The following is a 23,126-nucleotide window of genomic DNA, read 5'->3' as shown; positions in this document are numbered from 1 at the left end:
TCTTTGGAGATGGACTTGTAGCCTTGAGATTGCTCATGCTTCCTCACAATTTGCTTTCTCAAGTCCTCAGACAGTTCTTTGGTCTTCTTTCATTTCTCCATGCTCAATGTGGTACATACAAGGACACAGGACATAGGCTGAGTCAACTTTAATCCATGTCAACTGGCTGCAAGTGTGATTTAGTTATTGCCAACACCTGTTAGGTGCCACAGGTAAATTACAGGTGCTGTTAATTACACAAATTAGAGAAGCATCACATGATTTTTCGAACAGTGCCAATACTTTGTCCACCCCCGTTTTTATGTTTGGTGTGGAATTATATCCAATTTAGCTTTAGGACAATTCTTTTTGTGTTTTTTCATTTAAGACAAATTAAATGAAGATAATAATACCAAATAATTTGTGTTTGCAATCATTTTCAGGAAGAAAATGAGTATTATCTGACAGATTTGCAGGGGTGTCAATACTTTTGGCCATCACTGTATGTATATGTATATATATATATATATATATATATATATATATATATATATATATATATATATACACAGTGGGGCAAAAAAGTATTTAGTCAGTCAGCAATAGTGCAAGTTCCACCACTTAAAAAGATGAGAGGCGTCTGTAATTTACATCATAGGTAGACCTCAACTATGGGAGACAAACTGAGAAAAAAAAATCCAGAAAATCACATTGTCTGTTTTTTTAACATTTTATTTGCATATTATGGTGGAAAATAAGTATTTGGTCAGAAACAAAATTTCATCTCAATACTTTGTAATATATCCTTTGTTGGCAATGACAGAGGTCAAACGTTTTCTGTAAGTCTTCACAAGGTTGCCACACACTGTTGTTGGTATGTTGGCCCATTCCTCCATGCAGATCTCCTCTAGAGCAGTGATGTTTTTGGCTTTTCGCTTGGCAACACGGACTTTCAACTCCCACCAAAGGTTTTCTATAGGGTTGAGATCTGGAGACTGGCTAGGCCACTCCAGGACCTTGAAATGCTTCTTACAAAGCCACTCCTTCGTTGCCCTGGCGGTGTGCTTTGGATCATTGTCATGTTGAAAGACCCAGCCACGTTTCATCTTCAATGCCCTTGCTGATGGAAGGAGGTTTGCACTCAAAATCTCACGATACATGGCCCCATTCATTCTTTCTTGTACCCGGATCAGTCGTCCTGGCCCCTTTGCAGAGAAACAGCCCCAAAGCATGATGTTTCCACCACCATGCTTTACAGTAGGTATGGTGTTTGATGGATGCAACTCAGTATTCTTTTTCCTCCAAACACGACAAGTTGTGTTTCTACCAAACAGTTCCAGTTTGGTTTCATCAGACTATAGGACATTCTCCCAAAACTCCTCTGGATCATCCAAATGCTCTCTAGCAAACTTCAGATGGGCCCGGAAATGTACTGGCTTAAGCAGTGGGACACGTCTGGCACTGCAGGATCTGAGTCCATGGTGGCGTAGTGTGTTACTTATGGTAGGCCTTGTTACATTGGTCCCAGCTCTCTGCAGTTCATTCACTAGGTCCCCCCGCGTGGTTCTGGGATTTTTGCTCACCGTTCTTGTGATAATTCTGACCCCACGGGGTGGGATTTTGCGTGGAGCCCCAGATCGAGGGAGATTATCAGTGGTCTTGTATGTCTTCCATTTTCTAATTATTGCTCCCACTGTTGATTTCTTCACTCCAAGCTGGTTGGCTATTGCATATTCAGTCTTCCCAGCCTGGTGCAGGGCTACAATTTTGTTTCTGGTGTCCTTTGACAGCTCTTTGGTCTTCACCATAGTGGAGTTTGGAGTCAGACTGTTTGAGGGTGTGCACAGGTGTCTTTTTATACTGATAACAAATTTAAACAGGTGCCATTACTACAGGTAATGAGTGGAGGAAAGAGGAGTCTCTTAAAGAAGAAGTTACAGGTCTGTGAGAGCCAGAAATCTTGATTGTTTGTTTCTGACCAAATACTTATTTTCCACCATAATATGCAAATAAAATGTTAAAAAAACAGACAATGTGATTTTCTGGATTTTTTTTTCTCAGTATGTCTCCCATAGTTGAGGTCTACCTATGATGTAAATTACAGACGCCTCTCATCTTTTTAAGTGGTGGAACTTGCACTATTGCTGACTGACTAAATACTTTTTTGCCCCACTGTATATATATATACCGTATATACTCGAGTATAAGCCGACCCGAGTATAAGCCGACCCCCCCCTAATTTTACCACAAAAAACTGGGAAAACTTATTGACTCGAGTATAAGCCTAGGGTGGAAATGCAGCATTTACCGATGAATTTAAAAAAAAAAAAATAGATCATTCTTGCCCCATAGCTGTGCCATATAGTGCTCTGCACCGTTCATTATTGCCCCATAGCTGTGCCATATAGTGCTCTGCACCGTTCATATTTCCCCATAGCTGTGCCATATAGTGCTCTGCACCGTTCATTATTGCCCCATAGCTGTGCCATATAGTGCTCTGCACCGTTCATATTTCCCCATAGCTGTGCCATATAGTGCTCTGCACCGTTCATTATTGCCCCATAGCTGTGCCATATAGTGCTCTGCACCGTTCATATTTCCCCATAGCTGTGCCATATAGTGCTCTGCACTGTTCATATTGCCCCATAGCTGTGCCATATAGTGCTCTGCACTGTTCATATTTCCCCATAGCTCTGCCATATAGTGCTCTGCACCGTTCATATTGCCCCATAGCTCTGCCATATAGTGCTCTGCACCGTTCATATTTCCCCATAGCTGTGCCATATAGTGCCCTGCACCGTTCATATTTCCCCATAGCTGTGCCATATAGTGCTCTGCACCGTTCATATTTCCCCATAGATGCTCCACATATATCTGTGCCATTGCTGCTGCTGCTGCAATAAAAAAAAATTCCATACTCACCTTTCTTGCTTGCAGCTCCCAGTGTCCGGTCCCGGGGTCTCTCCGCTCTGACTGATCAGGCAGAGGGCGCTGCGCACACTATATGCGTCATCGCGCCCTCTGACCTGAACAGTCAGTGCAGATAGACGCCGGGAAGATGGAGCGGCGCCCGGCGGCTGGAACGTGGACAGGTAAATATGCGATACTTACCTGCTCCCGGCGTCCGGCTCCTTCTCCCGCACAGCTGGTCTTCGGTGCCGCAGCTTCTTCCTCTATCAGCGATCACCGTTACCGCTGATTAGAGAAATGAATAGGCGGCTCCACCCCCATGGGAGGTGGAGCCGCTTATTCATTTCTCTAATGAGCGGTGCCGGTGATCGCTGAAGAGGGGAAGAGCTGCAGCACCCAAAGACCGTGGGACAGGCGGGGAGCGTCAGGATCGCTGGAAGCAGGTAAGTATGCCTCAGCGCCCTCACCCGCCGACCCTGCCACCCACCTTGACTCGAGTATAAGCCGAGAGGGGCACTTTCAGCCCAAAAATTTGGGCTGAAAATCTCGACTTATACTCGAGTATATACGGTATATATATATATATATATATATATGTGTATATATTATTTTTTTTCCCTAAAATGCAAAGTAAATATGTCATCTGTAACTTTTACAGATCATTTCATCTTCCACTTGCTTAACTATTCACAATAACAGTGCGTGCCCAAGCTTTTACATGCCACTGCAGTTAAATGAGCAGTGTTTATTAATTATGCTGTAGAAATTGGTAATTTCTGGTCTAATATGGTTCCTACCTGATTAAAACATTTCTTTGTTTTGGAGTTCTGTCTTTTCACCACTTCCCGTACAGTGAGATTTAGACATTCCATTTTGGAATCTTTCAAAAAAAATGTTAGCAAAAAAAAGGACACATTGTTATTTCTATACCAGGATGTGTTAAGAGAAAGCATTCTGTATACTTAATGTCTATAATTTCTCTTGATAACTTTTTACATGCAGTCCTGTCCCCACAGTTTCTTCCACGACCAGTAAAATATTTTTTTGCAATGCATGAGATTTTGTTTCTTCATTCATCAGTGACCTTCCACTTGCCCTCCTTACATTGTAAGGCTATGTGCACACGTTCAGGTTTTTTCGCGCTAAAAACGCTATAAAAACTCATTACAAACGCATACAATATGCATTCTATCATTTAGAATGCATTCTGCATGTTTTGTGCACATGGATGCTTTTTTTTTCGTGAAAAAAACGCATCGCGGTAAAAAAATGAGCATGTTCATTATTTTTGCGGATTTTCTGCGTTTTTCCCGCAATTCTATGCATTTGGGGAAAAACGCAAAAAAAACGCACCAAAAACGCGTCAAACGCATCAAAAACGCGGTAAAATCGCGGTAATATCGCGGTAAAACGCATGCAGATTTCTGGCAGAAATGTCCGGTTTTTGTCAGGAAAATTTCTGCAAGAAATCCTGACGTGTGCACATACCCTTAGGCTGTACACTAATATCACCACTGGAGTTGACCGGTCTTTGCCTTCCATAACATTTTAGATATTCTGGTGCATTAATAAGTAATTTAACTTTTAATTTCAGTTTCCAGAAAATAAAAAAATTATATATTTTTATGAATTGTAACATCTTGAGTCCCTCACCAAGTTCTTCAAATGTCTTGCACGCTTTTCTAAGGCTTACAGATGTACACAACTTTTCTCCATCACTCCATCGGCTCCGGCCACTTACGCTGGACTAAAAAATAATGGGAACAATGCTATGATCTGATTGTCCTTTCCATGTTAGTAGAACTTTTATATGGATTTTATACCTACTTTACTGTAAACAATTTGTAGTGTAAAGGGAATTGCTTCTCGATCTCCATCAATCCCAAGTCTCTTGCAGCCAGGTCCTAAAAGAAAGCCCTAAATCACCATGTTGCCAACTTTTGACTATGGTTTTATAACACTCATCGGTACAAATTCCGAGCAGTCCAGATTATGGGATCTGATTTATCGTTGATTTTGTACCTTTTTCTAGAGCAAAAATCATTTTAAAGGGAAGAATCAGACTCCGGTATAACTATGACGAGGATCGCAATGCAATGCTGAGACTGGCCTTCAGCTCTCTAGACTAGTGATGAGCGAGTATGCTCGTTACTCGAGTTTCTCCGAGCATGCTCGGGTGATCTCCGAGTATTTTGGCATGCTCGGAGATTTAGTTTATGTCGACGCAGCTGCATGATTTGTGGCTGCTAGACAGCTTGAATACATGTGGGGATTCCCTAACAAACAGGTAAGCAGTCACATGTATTCAAAGCTGTCTAGCAGACGCAAATCATGCAGCTGCGTCATAGTAACATAGTAACATAGTAAGGCCGGAAAAAGACATTTGTCCATCCAGTTCAGCCTATACTCCATCATAATAAATCCCCAGATCTACGTCCTTCTACAGAACCTAATAATTGTATGATACAATATTGTTCTGCTCCAGGAAGACATCCAGGCCTCTCTTGAACCCCTCGACTGAGTTCGCCATCACCACCTCCTCAGGCAAGCAATTCCAGATTCTCACCGCCCTAACAGTAAAGAATCCTCTTCTATGTTGGTGGAAAAACCTTCTATCCTCCAGACGCAAAGAATGCCCCCTTGTGCCCGTCACCTTCCTTGGTATAAGCAGATCCTCAGCGAGATATTTGTATTGTCCCCTTATATACTTATACATGGTTATTAGATCGCCCCTCAGTCGTCTTTTTTCTAGACTAAATATTCCTAATTTCGCTAATCTATCTGGGTATTGTAGTTCTCCCATCCCCTTTATTAATTTTGTTGCCCTCCTTTGTACTCTCTCTAGTTCCATTATATCCTTCCTGAGCACCGGTGCCCAAAACTGGACACAGTACTCCATGTGCGGTCTAACTAGGGATTTGTACAGAGGCAGTATAATGCTCTCATCATGTGTATCCAGACCTCTCTTAATGCACCCCGTGATCCTGTTTGCCTTGGCAGCTGCTGCCTGACACTGGCTGCTCCAGGTAAGTTTATAATTAACTAGGATCCCCAAGTCCTTCTCCCTGTCAGATTTACCCAGTGGTTTCCCGTTCAGTGTGTAATGGTGATATTGATTCCTTCTTCCCATGTGTATAACCTTACATTCATCATTGTTAAACCTCATCTGCCACCTTTCAGCCCAAGTTTCCTACTTATCCAGATCTATCTGTAGCAGAATACTATCTTCTCTTGTATTAACTGCTTTACATGGTTTTGTATCATCTGCAAATATCGATATTTTACTGTGTAAACCTTCTACCAGATCATTAATGAATATGTTGAAGAGAACAGGTCCCAATACTGACCCCTGCGGTACCCCATTGGTCACAGCGACCCAGTTAGAGACTATACCATTTATAACCACCCTCTGTTTTCTATCACTAAGCCAGTTACTAACCCATAAACTAAATCTCTGAGCATGCCGAAATACTCGGAGACCACCCGAGCGTGCTCGGAGAAACTTGATTAAGGCGCATACTCGCTCATCACTACTCTCGACCCAAGCATGATGGCATGTATTTCTATGCAGCTGTCATGCTTAGGTGGGGAGTGCCGATGGAAAGTCCGAACATTGTGTTGCGATCCTCATCCAAGTTATACAACCGACTGACTCTCTCCTAATAGTGACTTATATGTTTGTTCCTCTATTGTTAACTGATTTGCATTTTTTTAAAAATTGGCTTTACTTGATTTCACCTATTTTTTTAAATTTTAATCTTTGGCAATGTGAGCATGTGTACGCCATGTTTACGTCTAATTCATTTGTTGCAACTTTTTGAAAATTATTTGCACAATTGTACTCCAGTACTCACTTGAGTGCAAAATCTAATTTTTTTTAAAGACTAAAACGCAACATCTTAAAAGGTCATGCAAGTTTTTGCTCTAAGAAGATGCAACAAAAGGAAAAAGACAAGAAAAAAAGAGTATTTTTGATTTTTGTTCAATTTGCCATAAAAAATCAGCAACTAATACCCCAAGGCAAACAAACAGTCACTTACAAAAACACAAGTGATGAATCTGGGTCTATACATTTTTCATACAGACTTTTACCATTTACATAACCCCTTTCACAGCAGTCCTTACCTGAAGCTTTGATAGCTCTTAAGGCTGCAGAATGCCCCATTTCCAGAGATTGGATGAAAACCTCTGTTTGTTTTCTGCCGCCATCAAATGTGATCTAAAGGTAAAAGAAAATGGGACATACCATGTATCAGAGAAATATTTCAGTGAATTTGTTCTACATTCTTACACTGAGTTTTACTATGCGTTTTCCCATTTCTAAATTCTTAGTCAAGATGAACCTCAGTGTTGAGCTTTTGTGTGTTGCTAGTGGATGTTTCTTCAAAACAGCACTCCATATGGTTTAACAGGGTACTGCAAGTAAAATTTTCAGATTGCTTGCTTTTTGGGGGGCCAGTTCAGGCATTCAGAAATATTTTTTTAAAAGTAGAAGATGCTTAAGGAATTGTTCTTTTTTTCAAGAGTTTTGAAAATCCGAAGCTTTTTTATTTTAAGCATTTTCTGGTTGTTTGCTACAATTTCTTTCTAATTGATTTTTTGCTGACTTTTTTATTTAGCATTTCCTTTTCTTTGGCTATTTTTAACAGACTTTTTTTTTTTTATTCCTTTAAACAATGCATAAAACGCTGAAAAAAAATATTTAAAAGAAGCTCAAAAGTCTGAATGTGTAAACAGCAAGTTGTTTTTACATAGAAATTATTATTTATCATATATCATTGGGAGTTTTTTTCCAGCATTTTCTACTCCAAAATTGCCAGAAAAAGGCATCTATATAAGAAGAGAACAGTTTTTTCTTTCACAAGTGAATGAATGCAAGGTTGTTATTATTTTTTCTTTTGGTTGCTGAGATATGAGACATCGATGTAGATTTTGAGAGAACATTATGACAATGCAGAGGAGATATTGGTGCATTACAGAGCTTTTTCTAGACAGTTGTTTGATGGAAATTGTGCTTACCTCGGCTTGGTACAACTGGAGAAGTAGAGAGCGATTGGCAAAACGGCAATAATACAGCACCATGTCGGCAAGGATGGGCATCTTTTGGGTCTCTACTAAGCCATTTTCAGGTGTAGAGGACTGCAGGAGATTATGGAAGAGGTATATCGCTTATCACGTTTTTTGCATTTAATTGCCTGATCAAAACACCCCTAATGTGTCATTTGTTTCCACATTGTTCATGGTTCCAACACTTTTCAATAAAAATTAGATTTAGCCAAGAAATAATCATACCTCACGGCCAGTGTTGGTCTACCTTGCGCTTTGGCTTTGTCACATACATGATGTACTTAGGAGTCCAAGTCATATGGAAAGTTGTAAATTGCCTTCTATGGCCTCTAGTGCCTCATTGTTATTAATTACCTGAGAGAGGACAGATGTGGGAAGATCCATCAGACCTAAGATGTTCCGTTTGTACCATGGATCCAACATTCCGATGTAGTGAGAGATGTCGTTAGTGCTTTCCTCGGTTGCTGTCATGTCCTGGTGGAGGGCATTATGGAATTTAGGTCATGGTTAAACTTTTAAAAGGTTTCTTGTCAAATTACTTTGTAGTCCTCAAAGATGACCTATTTCTTCAATCAGGTTTTCATGGTAAATGTTTGTTTTTGTAGTTTTTCATATCACTATCTACTGTATATTGAAGAAACAAAAATCTGGGGACTAGGCCTTATACTAGACTAACGCTTTCTTTCTATACAGTAGATAACACAGGATCCACCATTAACAATGGGTGATGTTACAGCTCACTTCCACCACCTTCCTTGACAATGACATTTGCCCTCATTAGTGCACTCTCTTTAAGGGAAGCCTGTGTCAAAGAAAAACATACTGTAAAAGCTGCCAGGAGACGAATTGAACAGGCGGGTTCCCGTTGACTTCTCCTTGCTCACTGCCAGTGATTGACACATGCGGCAAGAGACCTGTCGCTCAAGGGGAGCAGGTGGGGAGAAGCTGCCGGGGACCGAGCCGCACAGGAGACTAGTCAGAAAGGTGGGTCCTTTTAAATGTTGTTTTTCTCTGAAATGCTCCTGCATTCCAGAGTCATACATACCTGTCTGAAATCATGCAGCCCGTGTCTGATACATGCTGCCCGTGGTTCGGCTAGTATGTATCAGCTGTCAGGTTCCCTTTAAATGCTTCAATAAAATGCAATAGGGTCTGAATCAGTCTATAACTGCTAATGTCCCTGTACCCAACAGGAAATCTAATATATTAGGCTTAAGAGGGAACCTGTCACCCACAAAATCGATGGTGAGGTAAGCTCACAGTCATCAGGGGCTTATCTACAGCATTCTGTAATACTGTAGATAAGCCGCCGATGTTACCTGAAAGAGGAGAAAAAAAGGTTAGATTATACTCACCCAGGGGCGGTCCTGCTCCGATGGGTGTCTCAGATCCGGAACAGCGCCTCCCATCTTCATTCCATGACGTCCTCTTCTGGTCTTCACGCTGTGGCTCCGGCACAGGCGTACTTTGTCTGCCCTGTTGAGGGCAGAGCAAAGTACTGCAGTGCGCAGGCGCCGGAAAGGTCAGAGAGGCCCAGCGCCTGCGCACTGCAGTACTTTCCTCTGCCCTCAACAGGGCAGACAAAGTACGCCTGCGCCGGAGCCGCGGCATGAAGACCAGAAGAGGACGTCATGGAATGAAGATAGGAGGTGCCAGAGCAGACCTGAGACACCCATTTGACCGGACAGCAGCGGGACTGCCCCTGGGTGAGTATAATCTAACCTCTTTTTCTCCTCTTTCAGGTTACATCGGGGGCTTATCTACAGCATTACAGAATGCTGTAGATAAGCCCCTGATGATGGTGAGCTTACCTCACCATCGATTTTGGGGGTGACAGGTTCCCTTTAATGGCCAGTGTGAAAATTGTAATTTTTTTTTTAAAATATAGTGATATGAAAAATAAAAAATTGGACAAGAAGCACCTGTGTAAATGTGTGTGTAATGTAGTGTAAGTGTGCTATATTCTCACTGATCGCTGTCTTCCCCAGTTTTCAGCGTAGCTCCGTTCCTCTTCTGAGTCACGTGCCAGCTATTCCGACTCACCGGATTACAGTGGGTTCTATGTGTGAGCTGGAAGTTGTCTTTACAAGAGTATGTCTGTGTCATAACGAGATTCCATAGACTTACATCGTAATAGTGACTGCTGGCTCACACGTAGAGCACCGTGTGATGATGTGAGTCAGAATAGCCGTCACGTGGTTCAGAAGAGGAGTGGACTGGTGCTGGAAATTGGAGGAAAAAACCCTAACACTCACATCAGGAGCTGCATTCACAATTCTGCTATTTACCAGAGTTTCTGTAATTTATCACACAATGCACTGTTGAAGATGAACTGTTTATCTCTAGGTAGACATTACCTCTGGGATAGTCTTTGCTGATGGACTTGGAGATTTTAAGGGGGAGTCTATGTTTGTCAGTGTTACTGTTGGGGAAAGACGGTTTCTTCTTACTGGCACATAGTACAGCTGCAGCTTAAAGAACCGTGTAAGCATTGGACATTTACTTTCTTTCAACCTGAATAACAAAGACGTAGACAATGAATGAAGGAAACATTACTTGGTGATATCAAGGTCTCACGAGATTTGATTATATTCCACCATTACATAATTTAGGTAAAAGGAAGCAGAAATTCACCGGTACTCACCTTAGGTTGCTGTATGCTCTCGCTAACTTTCCAGAAATTCGATCAGAACCGAACACTACAACCCTCAACGTGGAAGCTTTAGAGTCCTCATTAGAGCTCAGGAAAGGTCTCCTTTTTAAAGCCAGCTTTTGGTTCTGCTGAATTTCCCAGATATGAGCTCCAAGAGCATGTTGGGGAAGCGACTGAGATCTTTTTGACCTCACTGGCACTCGTCTCACCTGGGGCGTACATAAGCTACCGGCTCGTCTTAATGGTATATTCTGCAGGTGAGACATAGATCCTGTCATAGAATAGGTGGGAGAATTACTTAAATCAGTCTTTGACTTGCCCTTGGATAGATGGTTCTTGGGTCTAAAAAGTTTACAGATCTTCTGAGTGAATTTTCGATTGACCTTTTCTTCTCGGTAATCCACCTTTTCTGGTGTCTCCTGAGAACTGTCATCGCTGTCTTCAATATATCCACTATCTACGCAGCTGGAGAGGTTGGAGACAAATTGCATGGAGTGGTTGGAGATGCTGGTCATGTTGGCTTCCTCTTGTACATTACTTGGCGTGCTCCAGTACACGTAACGTCTGGAGGCGTTAGAGAATACAGAATCTCGCTGGTTAGTATCATTGGGAATTTCCTCTTCTACCTCTTCCAGTTCTTCTTCCTCTTCTTCCTCTTCAACATCAACGTCATCCTCCTCATTGACTTCATTTTCTGGAGAAAGACTGGTTGCTCTAGTGTCTTCTTCAGATAAAAGTATATTATTCAGTACGTCTGCCAAAGAGGAATGAGGCAATTAATATCTGATGACGTTGGAGGACAGAAAAAAAAGGCATAAATGGCTCTTCGAATGAAACGGCAAATGTTTACGTGATTGGGGTGGGCAAAGAGGGGGCTAGTGGGGGAAGCCGCTTATGGGAAATTAGATCAGTTGCTGATATACAATGCGGCACATGTATCAATACTAATTGTCAGCATTTTTACAGCTTTTTTATGCAACTTATAAGCTGCTTTTTACAGTACCAGCAAAAGCTGTGAGATTTCAGAAATCTCATGTACACTCTTGTTTTTTTTTCTCCTGACCAAATTTGAGAACTGTGTTGAGAGCAGTGTTTTTGAAATCCACAGCACGTCAATACCTACGGCGTTTTTGCAGCGATTTTTCACTCATAAAAAGCAATGACAAAGTAAAGAAACAATGCATTTTTGGCAAATAAAACTAACTTTATTAAACATCTGCACCCAAATAAAAAAAAAACACAGCTGGAGAAGACAGTCTGAAAATGTCTCAGATTTACGGGTCATGCTGTCTGATCTATCTATCATTTTTTAGTGCCTTTTTTGGGGGGTTGGGGAAGGGTGCGAGAGTAAAAGTTTGTGGGACTGATTCATTCTTTGTGTATATTTTTTTAAGTCACATTTTTTGGTTGGGGTTTTTGTGCGGAATTTTCCAAAATGTTGCATGCGATCCACAAAATTTTGTTCAAAGAAAAAAAAAAAAAATGAACATCATTTTTTGTCTATAACCTTTTAACCACTTTTTAGGACAAAAAGTCACACATTTGCAGAAACTGTGCCAAAAGGGGGAGAAATAAAGTACTTTTGTCACAAACTTAGCAACTTTTTCTGTCTCGCGCTGTTGCACATTAGGCCATGTCTCATGTCAACTAAACAACGTCCATTTTTAGTGACCAAGAAGCAGAAAGTGTCTAGAATACATAATAAATATAATTACAAGTCACGAAAGACAGGTTTTTTGTCTGAAATCTGATTTAGCTTGATGAGTTTCCTCCAATGTCTGTGGTTAGACTTTGTCGTAATTACACGCATTCATTGATTGGCTTACTTACTGATCCGTCATTAGATTTCACAATACAAATTACATTCATGATTAACTAGATCTCTTAGACCGCATGAGGTTGGTGTACTTACTTAAAGAATCCACAACCGAATAGTTGCAATTAGTTCAAATTAAAACAAGCGTTTCATGATTACAGTCAAAGTTGGTAATTTTAATGTAAGGGAGAAAAAAGGTTGTACAGCCAATCCGGCATGGATTTTCAAAGTAAGTATACTACATATACTGTGTATATATCTACTTACCAAAGTTATCTTGATCCCAGGTGTATGTGTAACATTTGGGAATTGGAAGACAGATGGGCTGGAACTGGTCTAATGAGATGTCTAGTTGGATAGAGGGAAGAAAATATTTGTCATTTTTTTAGGTAACATAACCTCAATATTGGGTACATGACACTGATGGCTATGGCATCCTTTGCCGTCTACATCGACATGACTGGCGCTACCGGTGATTCACTGCAATGGTCAGGTAGTGTAGACAAGCTGTAACTTGTCAACTGCCGCCCTGTCAACAAATACTGGCATGGACCAACAGAGAGATGTTATTGTATCGGCATGGGCAAAAGTAGGTAAGTACTGCTTGGTTTGTTGTTTTTAAAGTACAAGCAGCCATGGCCCGATATTTAATGTAACTGGACAACCCATCTGGGGACATCTGTGGCGCATTGGAAGATTGTCAAAGAAAACTCTGGGATCTATGGGGTCATATTTTTTCCTTCTGGAGAGTGACATGTCAAGCCTGGCTTGTCAGCGTGCAGAGACTTATAGGCCATGCATGCTCCTCTGGGAAATTAAATATGCAATTGTCTCTTCGGAGAGAAAGAGGACTTGAACACTAGCGTTACCTATTGGAAGCAGTGATCTTATGTTTCCTCACTCTGATATGCCAGGCTTGACATGTCACTCTCCCCAAGGAAAAACGTTACCCGTAGACCGCAGTCCAGAGCCTCTCAACTAGCCAAATCAGACCTCATACTTTGCACTGACGAGGGGCAACATCCCTAAATATCGTGATTCTGCTTTGGCTTTAATCCTAAGTCATATTGCAAGGCTCGTTAAAGGGTCAGTGTTTACTTTTAGGATTGCTGCTTCCAGTAGGTGGCGCTATAGAGTATTAGTCCTCTTCTTCTCTGAAGATACAATTTGCATAAAGAAAACTCTAAAATCCTCACCTGTTTGGTGCCCTAGAAAACCACCTTGTTTCCCAATCTCCTGTAGCTTCTTTTTTATCCACTCCCTATTCTTCTCCAGGTCGCCATCATTGAACGCTTCTTCTACAGTGTCCGTCAAATCGGAAAAGAGGGTTTTAAGTTCCTCTTCTGTCTTAGACTAAAAAAGAAAATAAAATAAAGGCATACATTATAGTATAATCAGATGCATACAGTAGTTAGTGGAACCAATCAAAGTTTCTCCCTGTCCCATTTCAGATCCTGCGAGCCTGGACCAGGTCCACCATAGCATGCAGTACTCCTGGGTCACACAGAACTTGCATTGTTTAATAAGGAAGCAAGGTACCAGTGTTCCCACACTCCTTCTTCTGCAGGAGAGTCTGTATTAACAAATTGGGGCTTGGCACAGTACCCCCACAAAGATGGCGCAGTAACACTGGGGGACTCTCATCTTGTGCGGACTAACTTAACTTTCCTCTGGATATTGAGCAAGTGGTAAAAGTTCCACACAATGGTTCTTACTTAATATTTGGTGCTTTGGTAAAATCCACCCATTTAGTGGACACCTACCTTAAGCTTCTCCTTTATGACAGTGATTTGGGAGGATGGCCCCAGGTTGGCTTGGTACAGATGCTGAATAAGGGAAATGTAAGTGTTTTCAGCAGTTTGCTCTATGGTTCTTAGACGGTCAGTGACTGACAAAAACTCTTTAGGAAGCTCTACAGGATTCACCAACAGCACCGTCCTAGAAGAAAGTGAAATCTTAAGGCATTAATTGTGTCCCGATCAGCAACCGAACTGTGCATTAAAGTTTCCGTCCTGCTCTATGCATTTAAGACATGACAATGTGATCTAATGGACCCTTATGGAATTAATAAAAAATGTAAAGAAAAAAAATACAAAGCAATAAAATGTTTACAATTATTAAGAAAAAATAGGAACCCCCAAATATTTTCCTATTAAATATGTTTCCTTATCTAAAAGAAAAAAGTAAAGAAAGTACACAAAAAAGTACTCATTGGTATCTGTGACTGTACTGCTGTAAGTTATAATCTTATCACTTTGTTTGAACACCATAAAATAGATAAAACAAAGCCAAGATAGCTCCCAAAAATGGAGTAAGTAGAAATCAAAAGTTATCAAAAGTCTCATCCATTCCAAAATAGTACTAGTAAAAATTTCAGCTTTTCCAACGAAAAGAACAAGCTAGAATTTGTTGCACAAACAAAACCTAAAATAAACAACCCAAAAATTGCCCCATAACAAAAGGTCTGCATACATACAGAGAAGGAAAAATTATTTGATTTCTTGCTGATTTTGTAAGTTTGCCCACTGACAAAGGGTACCGTCACACAGTGGCACTTTTGTCGCTACGACGGTACGATTCGTGACGTTCCAGCGATATCCATACGATCTCGCTGTGTCTGACACGAAGCAGCGATCAGGGATCCTGCTGAGAATCGTACGTCGTAGCAGATCGTTTGGAACATTCTTTCATCGCTGGATCTCCCGCTGTCATCGCTAGATCGGTGTGTGTGACACCAATCTAGCGATGCGTTCGCTTGTAACCAGGGTAAACATCGGGTTACTAAGCGCAGGGCTGCGCTTAGTAACCCGATGTTTACCCTGGTTACCAGCGTAAATGTAAAAAAAAAAAACAGTACATACTCACATTCCGGTGTCCGTCAGGTCCCTTGCCGTCTGCTTCCCGCACTCACTGACTGCCGGCCGTAAAGTGAAAGCAGAGCACAGCGGTGACGTCACCACTGTGCTGTGCTTTCACTTTACGGCCGGCAGTCAGTGAGTGCGGGAAGCAGACGGCAAGGGACAGACACCGGAATGTAAGTATGTACTGTTTTTTTTTTTTTACGCTGGTAACCAGGGTAAACATCGGGTTACTAAGCGCGGCCCTGCGCTTAGTAACCCGATGTTTACCCTGGTTACCCGGGGACCTCGGCATCGTTGGTCGCTGGAGAGCTGTCTGTGTGACAGCTCTCCAGCGACCACACTACGACTTACCAACGATCACGGCCAGGTCGTATCGCTGGTCAGGATCGTTGGTAAATCGTATAGTGTGACGGTACCCAAAGACAAAGTATTGTTTGCCAGAGGGATCAAATTCTTATTTCTCACAGCAAAATGCTAACGCTCGGCACGCTCATTGCTATCTAATTAACGCTGCTGGTGATTAAACTAAAGTAAATAATGACAACATTCAATAGCGCTTATGCAGGTAGTAAATTAACTTAAAATGAAGTTAATAACAATAATAATCATTAAAAATCTGAATAATACTAATAATACATTTTATTCACAGTGTAAAATAAAAAACAAACCGTAGCCTCGTGTGGTAATGTGTGAGGACGGAACCTCGTGTGGTAATGTGTGGGGACGGAGCCTCGTGTGGTAATGTGTGGGGATGGAGCCTCGTGTGGTAATGTGTGGGGATGGAGCCTCGTGTGGTAATGTGGGGGAACGGAGCCTCATGTGGTAATGTGTGGGGACAGAGCCTTGTGTGGTAATGTGCAGGGACGGAGCCTCGTGTGGTAATGTGGGGAAATGGAGCCTCATGTTGTAATGTGTGGGGACGGAGCCTCGTGTGGTAATGTGCGGGGATGGATCCTCATGTGGTAATGTGTGGGGACTGAGCCTCATGTGGTAATGTGTGGGGACTGAGCCTCGTGTGGTAATGTGTGGGGACGGAGCCTCGTGTGGTAATGTGTGGGGACGGAGCCTCGTATGGTAATGTGGGGGAACGGAGCATCGTGTGGTAATGTGTGAAGACGGAGCCTCGTGTGGCAATGTAGAGGAACGGAGCCTCGTGTGGTAATATGGGGGAACGGAGCCTCATGTGGTAATGTGTGGAGACGGAGCCTCATGTGGTAATGTGCGGGGATGGAGCCTCGTGTGGTAATGTGCAGGGACAGAGCCTCGTGGTAATGTGGGGGAACGGAGCCTCGTGTGGTAATATGTGGGGTCGGAGCTTCGTGTGGTAATGTGTGGGGACGGAGCCCCGTGTGGTAATGTGTGGGGATGGAGCCTCGTGTGGTAATGTGTGGGAACGGAGCCTCGTGTGGTAATGTGTGCGGCGGGATTATGTGTGGTAATGTGGTGGGGGGCGGGATTATGTGTGGTAATGTGGTGGGATTATCTGTGGTAATGTGGTGGGGGGCAGGATTATGTGTGGTGGGGGCAAGATTATGTGTGGTAATGTGGTGGGGGGCGGGATTATGTGTGGTAATGGGGTGGGGGGGCGAGATTATGTGTGGTGATGTGGTGGGGGGCGGGATTATGTGTGGTGATGTGGTGCGGATTGTGTGTGGTAATGTGGTGGGGGGGCGGGATTGTGTGTGGTAATGTGGTGGGGGGGCGGGATTGTGTGTGGTAATGTGGTGGGGGGGCGGGATTGTGTGTGGTGATGTGGTGAGGATTGTGTGTGGTAATGTGGTGGGGGCGGGATAGTGTGTGGTAATGTGGTGGGGGCGGGATTGTGTGTGGTAATGGGGTGGGGGGCAGGATTATGTGTGGTGATGTGGTGGGGGCGGAGCTACTGTGCAGGGGGCGGGATTAGCGAGTAATCACGATGCCTCTTGTATATATAGATATATGATTTTCTAGATTTTATTTTTGATAATCTATCTCTCAATTTTCAAAATTAATATACCCTTACAATTATAGACTGTTCATGTCTTTGTCAGTGGGCAAACTTACAAAATCAGCACGGGATCAAATAATTATTTCCTTTGCTGTAACAGTATATGACTTCAAAGACAAAGTATGCAAAGGTAAAAAACTTCACTTCCTTGTCCGGTCCTATTGGACTTATCACTTTCCATTAGGGCATGAAAAGGCAGTTATTATTTGTCACAGGATTGTGGTAACAGGGCTCCAACTTTGTTAATAGTGATCAATTCCCAGTGCTATATCAGAGGGGATTGATCACAGTGTTTACAGTGGCTCAGATAACTCCTTACATACTGCAGTCAATTATGACAGCTGCATATAAAGTGTAAGAGGGAGATCTCTCCCTCTGTCATTCCATTGGTATCCCACAGTGTGATGGCGGGGAGCTGCTGGTTTCTATTTCATCTAGAGGAGAAACAATGGCCTCAGGTCTGAAGGTTTTCCTTTGACCTCACACCACCGCTCTCAAATGCTGTTATGGTGCAGAGTAAGATGGCAATGGCGGTCTATCCTATTCAGTCATAAGTCCCACTTTTGTTTTGGGCGCAATCATAGCAGGAGATTGGTCTGGAGACTATGTGGGCATCACCATGAAGATGCCTTCACAGTGGAAACATCACTATATGGTAGCCAGATCCTTCTAGTCTTCATTCCAAGTGCTCTAACAGCTTGACGTTACATTTGGTCGTATTTCCAGATGTAAAAAATACTCGTAAATTAAGACTGACATCGATATCTACGTTTTCTCGTTAAATCTTCACCTCGCTTTACTTACACAATGCTGGGCATGGAGGATTTCGTTAATAGACCTTGCTCTGCTCTAACTAGACGCTGATAGGTGATTCCTGCCAAAAGATATTACATCATTAACTAGTAACTTGTAAAAAAAAAAAACAGTGGATATTAAAGTATTATAATAATAATACCTGGAGCTTTTTGCTCCTCACTGATAAAGCTTAGGATCTCCTGGTAAATGTCGCAGTATGGAGCTGGCCAAGTAAGGAAGACATGAAATGTCTCGAAGGCTTTAGATAGAAGGGTGCACTCTTCCGGAATCCAAGGGGCCTGCAATGAAGATAGACAGATGGGCGCAACACTGTTACCGCTATGACAATATTGGTGAATATTAGCGAATGCATAAAATCTGTTCTGCTACATTCAGAAGTGACCAGTTGTTAAATTGTAGACACCTCTAGCACCATTCAAAGACATCTTTATCGCCTGCTTTTGTATACTTTTTTCTTTTTTTTAATCAGTATTATGCTTTTTTTTGCTATATACTGTATTTATTTGTGCTTTGAGTCAAACAATGGATTTACTTTTGACTCGTGACCAGTAGGGGGCACCATATGGTCATCTGTTGTAAGGCTTCGGACTGTCATCCCTCATATACTAATGATTGCTTACCAAGATAACTGCAAAATGAAACATCAAGGCCAGAGGCGTGAGAAGCTCATACTCGCATTTTTCCTGGGCCTGAAAAACAATAAAATAATTCACATAGTTCAGAAAGTTGTATGGATATTTGGGATATGAATGCCTCCTGACGCCTTGACATTTATTAATTGCGCATATTTGAAATATTCACCCTCCATTAAAAAAAAAAGAAACAAACAAAAAAATCATACCATCAGCTTTCTGCATTTCTGTTTCTCCAAAGATCTGTCACATAGACTGTACCTGCTATAAAACTGAGACCCCGATCGATTTCTAGAACTTTGGAGCTCTGTAGAATATTGAGTGGTTCACCTTTGGCAACAATTTCTTTTTCTAACTTAAATGCAGATATTTTTGCTAAAAAAAAATAATGTTTGGAATAGAGTTTCATTAAAAATGTTGCACTCTTTATCTTCTATAGCCTCCGTGTTGCACTGTCTATTGCTGGCTGCAGAAAAAGGCGTATTTCCATCTCCAAGATCCTATCCCAATATGTAGTAGTTCTAATAGTTACAATATGAGCAAATCCCTCCAATTAGAAATGTAGTATAGTTTTTCTGATTAGCTATGTCGCTTACCCCATATGCAGGGGTGACATAGCGAATCAGAAGAACTATGCTACATTTCAAATTGGAGGTATTTGCTAATATTATAATTATTACACCTACTACATATTGGGATAGGATCTCAGAGATGGAAATACCCCTTTAACGTAGCTCATTTTGACAGTCCAACGGTAGAATTTCTAATTCTTTTAGCTTTCTTTCCATCTCCTCCGAGTTGATCTATGACCACAGCAATTTTTCATGTGCAGAGAAATTATAGAGTCTGATAAAGTCAGACAGTGCTAAAAGTTTTCATGAAACCAATCTGCAAAAATAATTTCTAGCCCCAAATTCATCCATTTAAGTAAAAAAAAAAATGAAAATTCACAATGATGGTTATTATTAATAGTTCTACAGGCCCTTGATGTTAAGGGGGTTATCTGCTACTCGGATAGCCCCTTCTCAATTACTAAATTTCCCCATGTAAAATAAAACAGCCTGTTCTCACTTCCTGTTCTGGCTCCGTTCTCCCAGGGCTTGCGTGACATAATTATGTGATGTTTCCCCTGCAGCCAATCAGCATCCGCTAATGGTCTGCGCCACTCTCACTTCCTTCCGATATGGCTAAAATGTGGAGGGAGTCAGAGTGTGGCATCCATGATTTCAGTGAGCGTGAAGCCATGGACCATGGCAGCTGCAGGGCTGACATGACAATATAATGTCACAGGAGATTCACCGGCGATGCCGCTGGAACAGCACTAGAACGGAGATGACTACAGGCTTTTTTTACATTTTATATAGGGGAAAATAGTAATTGAGGGAATTTTCTGATTCGAATAGTGGACAAAGCCTTTAAGAATATGTTGAGTTTACAGCTCAGTGATCCCTATTGTTATCCATGTCAGAAGATAGGTCTATATAGTGTTCTTTTTTTGAGAAATTCTAAGGATCTAAACATGATAGAATCACTGTATTCTTAGAGGTGCAGGGATAACACAGGTTGTCTCTCCTGCTACACTAAGTCAAAATAAACACAAATAAAATACAAAACAACGTATAAATGATACAAAATAACACCTTAAAAAATAACATAGTGAAAACAATAAAGAAATTGTTATTAAGTATTTCTCCCGGAAAATTATTGAAATTACACCTTTTGTTATACATGTGTTTATTTCCATTGTGTGTATTGCAGCAACACAAATAAATAAGAAAAAAGGCAAATTGGACATAATTTCACACAAAAACCCATGGGCCGAACAAAATTGTTGGCACCCTCAACTTAATATTTGGTTACACACCCTTTGAAATAAATAACTACAATCCATCGCTTCCTATAACCATCTACACACTTCGTACTCCTCTCAACTGGAATTTTGGACCACTCTTCTTTTGCAAACCGTCTCTCAAAGTTGAAGGCGCCTTTTCTCACCAGCAACAATTTTAAGATTTATCCATAGGTGTTCAATGGGATTTAAATTCTGACCCATTGCTGGCAACTTAAGACTTCTTGGGCTATTTGTTTACATTTCTGGATGTTGTTTGAAGTATGTTTGGGGTCATTGTCCTGCTGAAAGACCCATGACCTAGGTTGCAAACCTAGCTTTCTAAAACTGGACACTATATTGTGACCCAAAATCCGTTGGTAACCTTCAGATTTCATGATGCCTTGCATAGTCAGAGGCAGCAATACAACCACAAAACATCTTTGAACCTCCACCATATTTGACTGTAGGTACTGTGTTCTTTGTAGGCCTCATTCAGTTTTCAGTAAACAGTAGAATGATGTTCTCTAACAAAAAGCTCTATCTTGGTCTCTTCTGTCCACAAAACGTTTTCCCAAAAGGATTTTGGCTTACTCAGATACATTTTGGCAAACTGCAGTCTATCTTTATTATGTCTTGGTGTCAGCAGTGGGGTCCTGTTATGATACGGTGGTCTAGGAGCAACATGGAACGAGCTCTGAAGGACGTGGTAACTGTACTGACTGCAGTCCCTAAGCTCAACACAACACTAGAAGTAGCCGTGGAATGCTCCTAACTCTCCCTAGGCATCTCGTCACAGCCAAAGAGCTAACTACCCCTAAAGAAAGAAGCAGGAAAACTATCTTGCCTCAGAGAAAATCTCCAAAGGATAGGTTAGCCCCCCACAAATAATGACTGTGAGTGGAGAGGGAAAAGACATGCACAGAATGAAACCAGGATGAGCACAGGAGGCCAGTCTAGCTAAATAGATAGGACAGGATGGAATACTGTGCGGTCAGTATAAAACACTACAAAAATCCACGCAGACTTTACAAAAAAAACTCCACACCTGACTAAAGGTGTGGAGGGCAAATCTGCCTCCCAGAGCTTCCAGCAAGACAGAATAAATTCACACTGATAAGCTGGACAAACATAGAAAGCACAGAATGGATAAGTCCACAATCTATGGACAGAAAAGAGCAAGCACAAACTTAGCTTAGCTGAACTGGTCAGGATAACAGGGAACTCCAAAGAGATGTGAATCCAACCAGAAACCATTTACAAGTGGCACTGGCTGAAGACAGAGCCAGACCTAAATAGCAGAGCAGAAGAGAAGATAAGTGGAGGCAGCTGATGACAGCTAACTCCAAGGAGCAGCCATACCACTAGAAACCACAAGAGGGAGCCCAAGAGCAGAACTCACAAAAGTGCCACTTACAACCACCGGAGGGAGCCCAAGAGCGGAATTCACAACAGGGTCCTCCTGGGTCAGGTGTGATTTTCATATTTCCCACATCTGTTGCTTGCCATGGGTGAATTTGAATGATTATCTCATGCTTGAAACAAAGTTGTTTATCCACAATTTTGGAGAGGGGCCAACAATTTAACAATTTTGTCCTGCCCATTTTTGGGGTTGTGTGTGAAATAATGTCCAATTTGCCTTTTCTCTGTTTTTTTTGTGTTGTTCCAATACACACAAAGGAAATAAATATGTGTATAACAAAACAAGTATAATTGCAATAATTGTCTGTGAGAAATACTTCGTTTTCTGTGTGTGAACACTTTCATTCATGACTGTATATGAAAGTAACAGACTCTTAGGCTGCGTTCCCACAATGAGATTTTGGTGAGCTTTTGATGTTTGCAGATTTTCTGCACCATTTCTGCACACATTAATCAAAAATGGATTACTTGCAGGTTTTTTAACATACAGTTATATGAAAAAGTTTGGGCACCCCTATTAATCTTAAGCTTAATGTTTTATAAAAATTGGTTTTTTTTGCAACAGCTATTTCAGTTTCATATATCTAATAACTGTTGGACACAGTAATGTTTCTGCCTTGAAATGAGGTTTATTGTACTAACAGAAAATGTGCAATCTGCATTTAAACAAAATTTGACAGGTGCATAAGTATGGGCACCCCACCAGAAAAGTGACATTAATATTTAGTAGATCCTCCTTTTGCAAAAATAACAGCCTCTAGTCGCTTCCTGTAGGTTTTAATGAGTTCCTGGATCCTGGATGAAGGTATTTTTGACCATTCCTCTTTACAAAACAATTCCAGTTCAGTTAAGTTTAATGGTCGCCGAGCATGGACAGCCCTCTTCAAATAATCCCACAGATGTTCAATGATATTCAGGTCTGGGGACTGGGATGGCCTTTCCAGAACAGTATAATTGTTCCTCTGCATGAATACTCTGTTTGTGGCGTGCTTGCAGAAACGGCTTCTTTCGCATCACTCTCCCATACAGCTTCTCCTTGTGCAAAGTGCGTTGTATAGTTGACCGATGCACAGTGACACCATCTGCAGCAAGTTGATGCTGCAGCTCTCTGGAGGTGGTCTGAGGATTGTCCTTGACTGATCTCACCATTCTTCT

The 23,126-nt window shown here is 41.6% G+C and overlaps 1 protein-coding gene across 1 annotated transcript in view; it reads right to left on the bottom strand.

Annotated features, from left to right (window-relative positions):
* PIK3R5 (phosphoinositide-3-kinase regulatory subunit 5) overlaps positions 1 to 23,126 on the bottom strand; it is a 123,220-nt gene that overhangs the window by 17,015 nt on the left and 83,079 nt on the right. The window contains exons 4-17 of the mRNA XM_069750641.1: positions 18,710 to 18,778; positions 18,229 to 18,367; positions 18,078 to 18,147; positions 14,189 to 14,363; positions 13,622 to 13,778; positions 12,693 to 12,773; positions 10,601 to 11,363; positions 10,314 to 10,470; positions 8,311 to 8,430; positions 7,909 to 8,028; positions 7,015 to 7,108; positions 4,717 to 4,793; positions 4,543 to 4,636; positions 3,687 to 3,769 (exon numbers count right to left, since the gene is read on the bottom strand). Of these exons, the coding sequence (XP_069606742.1) occupies positions 3,687 to 3,769; positions 4,543 to 4,636; positions 4,717 to 4,793; positions 7,015 to 7,108; positions 7,909 to 8,028; positions 8,311 to 8,430; positions 10,314 to 10,470; positions 10,601 to 11,363; positions 12,693 to 12,773; positions 13,622 to 13,778; positions 14,189 to 14,363; positions 18,078 to 18,147; positions 18,229 to 18,367; positions 18,710 to 18,778 (2,199 nt within the window). The remainder of the gene's footprint in view (positions 1 to 3,686; positions 3,770 to 4,542; positions 4,637 to 4,716; positions 4,794 to 7,014; positions 7,109 to 7,908; positions 8,029 to 8,310; positions 8,431 to 10,313; positions 10,471 to 10,600; positions 11,364 to 12,692; positions 12,774 to 13,621; positions 13,779 to 14,188; positions 14,364 to 18,077; positions 18,148 to 18,228; positions 18,368 to 18,709; positions 18,779 to 23,126) is intronic.

The sequence above is a fragment of the Ranitomeya imitator genome, chromosome 2 (assembly GCF_032444005.1).
Source record: "Ranitomeya imitator isolate aRanImi1 chromosome 2, aRanImi1.pri, whole genome shotgun sequence".
Lineage (NCBI taxonomy): Eukaryota > Metazoa > Chordata > Amphibia > Anura > Dendrobatidae > Ranitomeya > Ranitomeya imitator.
This window is presented reverse-complemented; position numbering and strand designations above follow the sequence as displayed.